Here is a 12,254-nt window from a genome sequence, read left to right as displayed (position 1 = left end):
TGAAGTTTCTTGCGGTCCTGGGCCGAGCAGTTGCCATACCAGGCTGTGATGCAGCCCGATAGGATGCTTTCTATGGTGCATCTGTAAAAGTTGTTAAGAGTCAATGTGGACATGCCGAATTTCCTTAGTTTCCTGAGGAAGTATCGGCGCTGTTGTGCTTTCTTGGTGGTAGCGTCGACGTGGGTGGACCAGGACAGATTTTTGGAGATGTGCACCCCTAGGAATTTGAAACTGCTAACCATCTCCACCTCGGCCCCGTTGATGCTGACAGGGGTGTGTACAGTACTTTGCTTCCTGAAGTCAATTACCAGCTCTTTAGTTTTGCTGGTATTGAGGGAGAGATTGTTGTCGCTGCACCATTCCACTAGGTTCTCTATCTCGCTCCTGTATTCTGACTCATCGTTATTCGAGATCCGGCCCACTATGGTCGTATCGTCAGCAAACTTGTAGATGGAGTTGGAACCAAGTTTTGCCACGCAGTTGTGTGTGTACAGGGAGTAGAGTAGGGGGCTAAGTACGCAGCCTTGCGGGGCGCCGGTGTTGAGGACTATTATGGAGGAGGTGTTGTTGTTCATTCTTACTGATTGTGGTCTGTTGGTCAGAAAATCGAGGATCCAGTTGCAGAGTGGGGAGCCAAGTCCTAGGTTTTGGAGCTTTGATATGAGCTTGGCTGGGATTATGGTGTTGAAAGCGGAGCTGTAGTCAATAAATAGGAGTCTAATGTAGGAGTCCTTGTTTTCGAGATGCTCTAGGGATGAGTGTAGGGCCAGGGAGATGGCGTCTGATGTGGACCGGTTGCAGCGGTATGCGAATTGCAGTGGATCATGGCGTTCTGGGAGTATGGAGGTGATGCGCTTCATGATCAACCTCTCGAAGCACTTCATTACGACTGAAGTCAGGGCCACTGGTCGGTAGTCATTGAGGCACGTTGCCTGGTTCTTCTTTGGTACCGGTATGATGGTGGTCTTCTTGAAGCAGGTGGGGACCTCGGAGTGGAGTAGGGACAGGTTAAAGATGTCCGTGAATACCTCTGCCAGCTGGGCCGCGCAGGCTCTGAGTGCACGACCAGGGATCCCGTCCGGGCCCGTCGCCTTCCGAGGGTTCACTTTCAGGAAGGCCAATCTGACTTCGGAAGCTGTGATGGTGGGTATGGGTGAATTATGGGCTGCTGGGGTAGACTGAGAGCGCGACAGAATAGTGGAGTGTGGTGGTAACGAAGGTGCGGCTGAGGGCTCCCACAGCGGATGTGTTGAGACGGGGGGGGGGGGGTGGAGTTGGGCGACGTTACGCGGGGGGGCGGTCTTGGTGATGGTGCAGGCATGAGGTCAGAAACCCATCTCGGGGGTCAACCGTGACACCGAGGTTGTGAATGGACTGGCTTCACCTCCGAGTCTTACCCGGGAGCGGCGTGGTCGGTCGTTATGGAAACGGTCTGAACCGCGATCATGTCGTCGGTCTATGCAATGTTCAGTTGGAGGGAAATTACCGAGTTTGAAGGGAGGACCATAAAATTATTGCTTCCCTCTTCCCAATATTCCGTTGGGAATTTCTGCTCCTGTGTGTTGGATGGGCAGATGGATAATTAACACAATGGCATCTTTGGAGAGAGAGGTGGGAGGGTGAGAGCAGCACATTAGCACAGTGGTTAGCACCGTCGCCTCACAGCGCCAGGGTCCCAGGTTCGATTCCCGCTTGGGTCACTGTCTGTGCGGAGTCTGCACGTTCTCCCCGTGTCTGCGTGGGTTTCCTCCGGGTGCTCCGGTTTCCTCCCACAAGTCCCGAAATACGTGCTGTTAGGTGAATTGGACACTCTGAATTCTCCCTCTGTAGACCGGAACAGGCGCCGGAATGTGGCGACTAGGGGATTTACACTGTAACTCCATTGCAGTGTGAATGCGAGCCTACTTGTGGATTATTTTTTTAAAATTATTAATTAGAACCGGGGAATGTCACTGTCAAAGTGTGCTCGAATGGAGTCCGCGGAGAGAGGCAGATGCTGAGTTAGCCCTTTGTTTAAACTCTTGTGTGTGTGTTTTCCCAGCTCCCTCTGGCGTCCACAGGACTCTCCGAATGAAGGTCATATCCTCTCAAGTGTCCAGCTCTCCTCCTACCTGAATCCAGCTCTCAACAAAGGCCCCAAGACTGTCGTTTTATTCCTGCAGGACAAGGTGAGCGAGCTGGCGCGTGCCGGCCGGCCGGTGGAGAATTCCACGCTGTCAGCTCGCCTCAGACCGCTGACCGTTTTTGTTTTGTCCTTGTTCCCAGCTCAGCGTTGACGATTTCACCGTCTATGGAGGGGCGTACGGCAACAAGCAAGAAAATGCCTTCCCCAACGTACAGGTACCAGCATCTGTCACTACATAACACTGGGGTACATTATTGGTGGGTCGGGTCATCACTGTATAACACTGGGTACAGTACTGGTGGGGACGGGTCTGTCACTGTATAACACTGGGGTACAGTACTGGTGGGGACGGGTCTATCACTGTATAACACTGGGGTACAGTACTGGTGGGGACGGGTCTGTCACTGTATAACACTGGGTTACAGTACTGGTGGGGACGGGTCTGTCACTGTTTAACACTGGGGTACAGTACTGGTGGGGACGGGTCTGTCACTGTATAACACTGGGGTACAGTACTGGTGGGGACGGGTCTGTCACTGTATAACACTGGGGTACAGTACTGGTGGGGACGGGTCTGTCACTGTGTAACACTGGGGTACAGTACTGGTGGGGACGGGTCTGTCACTATAACACTGGGGCACAGTACTGGTGGGGACGGGTCTGTCACTGTATAACACTGGGGTACAGTACTGGTGGGAACGGGTCTGTCACTGTATAACACTGGGGGACAGTACTGGTGGGGACGGGTCTATCACTGTATAACACTGGGGTACAGTACTGGTGGGGACGGGTCTGTCACTGTATAACACTGGGGTACAGTACTGGTGGGGACGGGTCTGTCACTGTATAACACTGGGGTACAGTACTGGTGGGGACGGGTCTATCACTGTTTAACACTGGGGTACAGTACTGGTGGGGACGGGTCTGTCACTGTTTAACACTGGGGTACAGTACTGGTGGGGACGGGTCTGTCACTGTATAACACTGGGTTACAGTACTGGTGGGGACGTGTCTGTCACTGTATAACACTGGGGTACAGTACTGGTGGGACGGGTCTGTCACTGAATAACACTGGGGTACAGTACTGGTGGGGACGGGTCTATCACTGTTTAACACTGGGGTACAGTACTGGTGGAGACGGGTCTGTCACTGTATAACACTGGGGTACAGTACTGGTGGGGATGGGTCTGTTACTGTATAACACTGGGGTACAGTACTGGTGAGGATGGGTCTGTCACTGTATAACGCTGGGGTACAGTACTGGTGTTGACGGGTCTGTCACTGTATAACACTGGGGTACAGTACTGGTGGGGACGGGTCTGTCACTGTTTAACACTGGGGTACAGTACTCGGGACCGGTCTGTCACTGTTAAACACTGGGGTACAGTACTGGTGGGGACCGGTCTCACTATAACACTGGGGTACAGTACTGGTGGGGATGGGTGTCTCACTGTATAACACTGGGGTACAGTACTGGTGGGGGCGGGTGTCTCTCTATAACACTGGGGTACAGTACTGGTGGGGATGGGTCTGTCACTGTATAACACTGGGGTACAGTACTGGTGGGGATGGGTCTGTCACTGTATAACACTGGGGTACAGTACTGGTGGGGATGGGTCTGTCACTGTATAACACTGGGGTACAGTACTGGTGGTGTTGGTCTGTTACTGCATAACATTGGGGTACAGTACTGGTGGGGATGGGTCTGTCACTGTATAACACTTGGGTACAGTACTGATGGGGATGGGTCTGTCAATGTGTAACACTGGGATACAGTACTGGTGGGGACGGGTGTCTCTAAACACTGGGGTACAGTACTGGTGGGGACGGGTGTCTCACTGTATAACACTGGGGTACAGTACTGGTGGGGATGGGTCTGTCACTGTATAACACTGGGGTACAGTACTGGTGGGGACGGGTGTCTCACTGTATAACACTGGGGTACAGTACTGGTGGGGACGGGTCTGTCACTGTTTAACACTGGGGTACAGGACTGGTGGGACGGGTCTGTCACTGTTTAACACTGGGTACAGTACTGGTGGGGATGGGTGTCTCACTGTATAACACTGGAGTACAGTACTGGTGTGGACAAGTCTGTTACTGTATAACACTGGAGTACAGTACTGGTGGGGACGGGTGTCTCTCTATAACACTGGGGTACAGTACTGGTGGGGATGGGTCTGTCACTGCATAACACTGGGGTACAGTACTGGTGGGGACGGGTCAGTCACGGTATAACACTGGGGTACAGTACTGGTGAGGATGGGTCTGTCACTGTATAACGCTGGGGTACAGTACTGGTGGGGACGGGTCTGTCACTGTATAACACTGGGGTACAGTACTGGTGGGGACGGGTCTATCACTGTTTAACACTGGGGTACAGTACTCGGGACCGGTCTGTCACTGTTTAACACTGGGGTACAGTACTGGTGGGGACCGGTCTGTCACTGTTTAACACTGGGATACAGTACTGGTGGGACGGGTCTCACTATAACACTGGGTACAGTACTGGTGGGGATGGGTGTCTCACTGTATAACACTGGGGTACAGTACTGGTGGGGACGGGTGTCTCTCTATAACACTGGGGTACAGTACTGGTGGGGATGGGTCTGTCACTGTATAACACTGGGGTACAGTACTGGTGGGGATGGGTCAGTCACTGTATAACACTGGGGTACAGTACTGGTGGGGATGGGTCTGTCACTGTATAACACTGGGGTACAGTACTGGTGGTGTTGGGTCTGTTACTGCATAACATTGGGGTACAGTACTGGTGGGGATGGGTCTGTCACTGTGTAACACTGGGATACAGTACTGGTGGGGACGGGTGTCTCTATAACACTGGGATACAGTACTGGTGGGGACGGGTGTCTCACTGTATAACACTGGGGTACAGTACTGGTGGGGATGGGTCTGTCACTGTATAACACTGGGGTACAGTACTGGTGGGGACGGGTGTCTCACTGTATAACACTGGGGTACAGTACTGGTGGGGACGGGTCTGTCACTGTTTAACACTGGGGTACAGGACTGGTGGGACGGGTCTGTCACTGTTTAACACTGGGTACAGTACTGGTGGGGATGGGTGTCTCACTGAATAACACTGGAGTACAGTACTGGTGGAGACGGGTCTGTCACTGTATAACACTGGAGTACAGTGCTGGTGTGGACAAGTCTGTTACTGTATAACACTGGAGTACAGTACTGGTGGGGACGGGTCTGTCTCTCTATAACACTGGGGTACAGTACTGGTGGGGACGGGTCTGTCACTGTATAACACTGGGGTACAGTACTGGTGGGGATGGGTCTGTCACTGCATAACACTGGGGTACAGTACTGGTGGGGACGGGTCAGTCACGGTATAACACTGGGGTACAGTACTGGTGGGGATGGGTCTGTCACTGTAACACTGGGATACAGTACTGGTGGGGACGGGTGTCTCACTGTATAACACTGGGGTACAGTACTGGTGGGGATGGGTCTGTCACTGTATAACACTGGGGTACAGTTCTGGTGGGGACGGGTGTCTCACTGTATAACACTGGGGTACAGTACTGGTGGGGACGGGTCTGTCACTGTATAACACTGGGGTACAGTACTGGTGGGGACGGGTGTCTCTCTATAACATTGGGGTACAGTACTGGTGGGGACGGGTCTGTCACTGTATAACACTGGGGTACAGTTCTGGTGGGGACGGGTGTCTCACTGTATAACACTGGGGTACAGTACTGGTGGGGACGGGTCTGTCACTGTATAACACTGGGGTACAGTACTGGTGGGGACGGGTCTGTCACTGTTTAACACTGGGGTACAGTACTCGGGACCGGTCTGTCACTGTTTAACACTGAGATACAGTACTGGTGGGACGGGTCTCACTATAACACTGGGTACAGTACTGGTGGGGATGGGTGTCTCACTGTATAACACTGCGGTACAGTACTGGTGGGGACGGGTGTCTCTCTATAACACTGGGGTACAGTACTGGTGGGGATGGGTCTGTCACTGTATAACACTGGGGTACAGTACTGGTGGGGATGGGTCTGTCACTGTATAACACTGGGGTACAGTACTGGTGGGGATGGGTCTGTGACTGTATAACACTGGGGTACAGTACTGGTGGGGACGGGCCTGTCACTGTATAACACTGGGGTACAGTACTGGTGGGGATGGGTCTGTCACTGTGTAACACTGGGGTACAGTACTGGTGGTGTTAGATCTGTTACTGCATAACATTGGGGTACAGTACTGGTGGGGATGGGTCTGTCACTGTGTAACACTGGGATACAGTACTGGTGGGGACGGGTGTGTCACTGTATAACACTGGGGTACAGTACTGGTGGGGATGGGTGTCTCTATAACACTGGGGTACGGTACTGGTGGGGATGGGTCTGTCACTGTATAACACTGGGGTACAGTACTGGTGGGGACCGGTGTCTCACTGTATAACACTGGGGTACAGTACTGGTGGGGATGGGTCTGTCACTGTATAACACTGGGGTACAGTACTGGTGGGGACGGGTGTCTCACTGTATAACACTGGGGTACAGTACTGGTGGGGACGGGTCTGTCACTGTTTAACACTGGGGTACAGGACTGGTGGGACGGGTCTGTCACTGTTTAACACTGGGTACAGTACTGGTGGGGACGGGTGTCTCACTGTATAACACTGGGGTACAGTACTGGTGGGGACGGGTCTGTCACTGTATAACACTGGGGTACAGTACTGGTGGGGATGGGTCTGTCACTGCATAACACTGGGGTACAGTACTGGTGGGGACGGGTCAGTCACGGTATAACACTGGGGTACAGTACTGGTGAGGATGGGTCTGTCACTGTTTAACACTGGGGTACAGTACTCGGGACCGGTCTGTCACTGTTTAACACTGGGGTACAGTACTGGTGGGGACCGGTCTGTCACTGTTTAACACTGGGATACAGTACTGGTGGGACGGGTCTCACTATAACACTGGGTACAGTACTGGTGGGGATGGGTGTCTCACTGCATAACACTGGGGTACAGTACTGGTGGGGACAGGTGTCTCTCTATAACACTGGGGTACAGTACTGGTAAGGATGGGTCTGTCACTGTATAACGCTGGGGTACAGTACTGGTGGGGATGGGTCTGTCACTGTATAACACTGGGGTACAGTACTGGCGGTGTTGGGTCTGTTACTGCATAACATTGGGGTACAGTACTGGTGGGGATGGGTCTGTCACTGTATAACACTTGGGTACAGTACTGGTGGGGATGGGTCTGTCACTTTGTAACACTGGGGTACAGTACTGGGGGGGACGGGTGTCTCTATAACACTGGGGTACAGTACTGGTGGGGACGGGTGTCTCACTGTATAACACTGGGGTACAGTACTGGTGGGGATGGGTCTGTCACTGTATAACACTGGGGTACAGTACTGGTGGGGACGGGTGTCTCACTATAACACTGGGGTACAGTACTGGTGGGGATGGGTCTGTCACTGTATAACACTGGGGTACTGTACTGGTGGGGACGGGTGTCTCACTGTATAACACTGGGGTACAGTACTGGTGGGGATGGGTTTGTCACTGTATAACACTGGGGTACAGTACTGGTGGGGACGGGTCTGTCCCTGTATAACACTGGGGTACTGTACAGATGGGGACGGGTCTGTCACTGTATAACACTGGTGTACAGTACTGGTGGGAACGGGTCTGTCACTGTATAACACTGGGGTACAGTGCTGGTGGGGACGGGTCTGTCATTGTATAACACTGGGGTACAGTACTGGTGGGGACAGGTGTCTCTCTATAACACTGGGGTACAGTACTGGTGGGGATGGGTCTGTCACTGTATAACACTGGGGTACAGTACTGGTGGGGATGGGTCTGTCACTGTATAACACTGGGGTACAGTACTGGTGGGGATGGGTCTGTCACTGTATAACACTGGGGTACAGTACTGGTGGTGTTGGGTCTGTTACTGCATAACATTGGGGTACAGTACTGGTGGGGATGGGTCTGTCACTGTATAACACTTGGGTACAGTACTGGTGGGGACAGGTATCTCTCTATAACACTGGGGTACAGTACTGGTGGGGATGGGTCTGTCACTGTGTAACACTGGGATACAGTACTGGTGGGGACGGGTGTCTCTCTATAACACTGGGGTACAGTACTGGTGGGGACGGGTGTCTCACTGTATAACACTGGGGTACAGTACTGGTGGGGATGGGTCTGTCACTGTATAACACTGGGGTACAGGACTGGTGGGGACGGGTCTGTCACTGCATAACACTGGGGTACAGTACTGGTGGGGACGGGTGTCTCTCTATAACATTGGGGTACAGTACTGGTGGGGACGTGTCTTTCACTGTATAACACTGGGGTACAGTACTGGTGGGAACGGGTCTGTCATTGTATAACTCTGGGGTACAGTACAGGTGGGGACGGGACTGTCAATGTATAACACTGGGGTACAGTGCTGGTGGGGACGGGTCTGTCATTGTATAACACTGGGGTACAGTACTGGTGGGGACGGGTCTGTCACTGTGTAACACTGGGTTACAGTACTGCTGGGGACGGGTCTGTCACTGTATAACACTGGGGTACAGTACTGGTGGGGATGTATCTGTCACTGTATAACACTGGGGTACAGTACTGGTGGGGACGGGTGTCTCACTGTATAACACTGGGGTACAGTACTGGTGGGGACGGGTCTGTCGCTGTATAACACTGGGGTACTGTACAGATGGGGACGGGTCTGTCACTGTATAACACTGGGGTACAGGACTGGTGGGGACGGATCTGTCACTGTATAACACGGGTACAGTACTGGTGGGGACGGATTTGTCACTGTATAACACTGGGTTACAGTACTGGTGGGGACGGGTCTGTCACTGTATAACACTGGGGTACAGTACTGGTGGGGACGCGTCTGTCACTATAACACTGGGATACAGTACTGGTGGGGACGGGTCTGTCACTGTATAACACTGGGGTACAGTACTGGTGGGGATGGGTCTGTCACTGTATAACACTGGGGTACAGTACTGGTGGGGACGGGTGTCTCACTGTATAACACTGGGGTACAGTACTGGTGGGGACGGGTCTGTCACTGTATAACACTGGGGTACAGTACTGGTGGGGACGGTGTCTCTCTATAACATTGGGGTACAGTACTGGTGGGGACGGGTCTGTCACTGTATAACACTGGGGTACAGTACTGGTGGGGACGGGTCTGTCACTGTTTAACACTGGGGTACAGTACTCGGGACCGGTCTGTCACTGTTAAACACTGGGGTACAGTACTGGTGGGGACCCGTCTGTCACTGTTTAACACTGGGATACAGTACTGGTGGGACGGGTCTCACTATAACACTGGGTACAGTACTGGTGGGGATGGGTGTCTCACTGTATAACACTGGGGTACAGTACTGGTGGGGACGGGTGTCTCTCTATAACACTGGGGTACAGTACTGGTGGGGATGGGTCTGTCACTGTATAACACTGGGGTACAGTACTGGTGGGGATGGGTCTGTCACTGTATAACACTGGGGTACAGTACTGGTGAGGATGGGTCTGTCACTGTATAACACTGGGGTACAGTACTGGTGGGGATGGGTCTGTCACTGTGTAACACTGGGATACAGTACTGGTGGGGACGGGTCTGTCACTGTATAACACTGGGGTACAGTACTGGTGGGGACGGGTCTGTCACTGTATAACACGGGGGTACAGTACTGGTGGGGACGGGTGTGTCACTGTATAACACTGGGGTACAGTACTGGTGGGGATGAGTCTGTCACTGTATAACACTGGGGTACAGTACTGGTGGGGACGGGTGTCTCACTGTATAACACTGGGGTACAGTACTGGTGGGGACGGGTCTGTCACTGTTTAACACTGGGGTACAGGACTGGTGGGACGGGTCTGTCACTGTTTAACACTGGGTACAGTACTGGTGGGGATGGGTGTCTCACTGTATAACACTGGAGTACAGTACTGGTGGAGACGGGTCTGTCACTGTATAACACTGGAGTACAGTGCTGGTGTGGACAAGTCTGTTACTGTATAACACTGGAGTACAGTACTGGTGGGGACGGGTGTCTCTCTATAACACTGGGGTACAGTACTGGTGGGGACGGGTCTGTCACTGCATAACACTGGGGTACAGTACTGGTGGGGATGGGTCTGTCACTGCATAACACTGGGGTACAGTACTGGTGGGGACGGGTCAGTCACGGTATAACACTGGGGTACAGTACTGGTGAGGATGGGTCTGTCACTGTATAACGCTGGGGTACAGTACTGGTGTTGACGGGTCTGTCACTGTATAACACTGGGGTACAGTACTGGTGGGGACGGGTCTGTCACTGTTTAACACTGGGGTACAGTACTCGGGACCGGTCTGTCACTGTTTAACACTGGGGTACAGTACTGGTGGGGACGGGCCTGTCACTGTTTAACACTGGGGTACAGTACTCGGGACCGGTCTGTCACTGTTTAACACTGGGGTACAGTACTGGTGGGGACGGGTCTGTCACTGTTTAACACTGGGGTACAGTACTCGGGACCGGTCTGTCACTGTTTAACACTGGGGTACAGTACTGGTGAGGATGGGTCTGTCACTGTATAACGCTGGGGTACAGTACTGGTGGGGATGGGTCTGTCACTGTATAACACTGGGGTACAGTACTGGTGGTGTTGGGTCTGTTACTGCATAACATTGGGGTACAGTACTGGTGGGGATGGGTCTGTCACTGTATAACACTTGGGTACAGTACTGGTGGGGATGGGTCTGTCACTTTGTAACACTGGGGTACAGTACTGGGGGGGACGGGTGTGTCTATAACACTGGGGTACAGTACTGGTGGGGACGGGTGTCTCACTGTATAACACTGGGGTACAGTACTGGTGGGGATGGGTCTGTCACTGTATAACACTGGGGTACAGTACTGGTGGGGACGGGTGTCTCACTGTATAACACTGGGGTACAGTACTGGTGGGGATGGGTCTGTCACTGTATAACACTGGGGTACTGTACTGGTGGGGACGGGTGTCTCACTGTATAACACTGGGGTACAGTACTGGTGGGGATGGGTTTGTCACTGTATAACCCTGGGGTACAGTACTGGTGGGGACGGGTCTGTCACTGTATAACACTGGGGTACTGTACAGATGGGGACGGGTCTGTCACTGTATAACACTGGTGTACAGTACTGGTGGGGACGTGTCTTTCACTGTATAACACTGGGGTACAGGACTGGTGGGGACGGATCTGTCACTGTATAACACGGGTACAGTACTGGTGGGGACGGATTTGTCACTGTATAACACTGGGGTACAGTACTGGTGGGGACGGGTCTGTCACTGTATAACACTGGGGTACAGTACTGGTGGGGACGGGTGTCGCTCTATAACACTGGGGTACAGTACTGGTGGGGACGGGTCTGTCACTGTATAACATGGGGTACAGTACTGGTGGGGACGGGTGTCTCTCTATAACACTGGGGTACAGTACTGGTGGGGACGGGTCTGTCACTGTATAACATTGGGGTACAGTACTGGTGGGGACGTGTCTTTCACTGTATAACACTGGGGTACAGTACTGGTGGGGACGTGTCTTTCACTGTATAACACTGGGGTACAGGACTGGTGGGGACGGGTCTGTCACTGTATAACTCTGGGGTACAGTACTGGTGGGAACGGGTCTGTCATTGTATAACTCTGGGGTACAGTACTGGTGGGGACGGGACTGTCAGTGTATAACACTGGGGTACAGTGCTGGTGGGGACGGGTCTGTCATTGTATAACACTGGGGTACAGTACTGGTGGGGACAGGTGTCTCTCTATAACACTGGGGTACAGTACTGGTGGGGATGGGTCTGTCACTGTATAACACTGGGGTACAGTACTGGTGGGGATGGGTCTGTCACTGTATAACACGGGTACAGTACTGCTGGGGACGGGTCTGTCACTGTATAACACTGGGGTACAGTACTGGTGGGGATGTATCTGTCACTGTATAACACTGGGGTACAGTACTGGTGGGGACGGGTGTCCCACTGTATAACACTGGGGTACAGTACTGGTGGGGACGGGTCTGTCGCTGTATAACACTGGGGTACTGTACAGATGGGGACGGGTCTGTCA

The 12,254-nt window shown here is 53.0% G+C and overlaps 1 protein-coding gene across 1 annotated transcript in view; it reads left to right on the top strand.

Annotated features, from left to right (window-relative positions):
* The window catches only part of LOC140399448 (V-type proton ATPase subunit S1-like), a 64,831-nt gene that overhangs the window by 35,579 nt on the left and 16,998 nt on the right, over positions 1-12,254 (top strand). Inside the window, exons 2-3 of the mRNA XM_072489024.1 lie at positions 2,042-2,168; positions 2,266-2,340. Coding sequence (XP_072345125.1) covers positions 2,042-2,168; positions 2,266-2,340 — 202 coding nt within the window. The remainder of the gene's footprint in view (positions 1-2,041; positions 2,169-2,265; positions 2,341-12,254) is intronic.

Source organism: Scyliorhinus torazame, chromosome 22 (assembly GCF_047496885.1).
Source record: "Scyliorhinus torazame isolate Kashiwa2021f chromosome 22, sScyTor2.1, whole genome shotgun sequence".
Classification (NCBI taxonomy): domain Eukaryota; kingdom Metazoa; phylum Chordata; class Chondrichthyes; order Carcharhiniformes; family Scyliorhinidae; genus Scyliorhinus; species Scyliorhinus torazame.
This window is presented reverse-complemented; position numbering and strand designations above follow the sequence as displayed.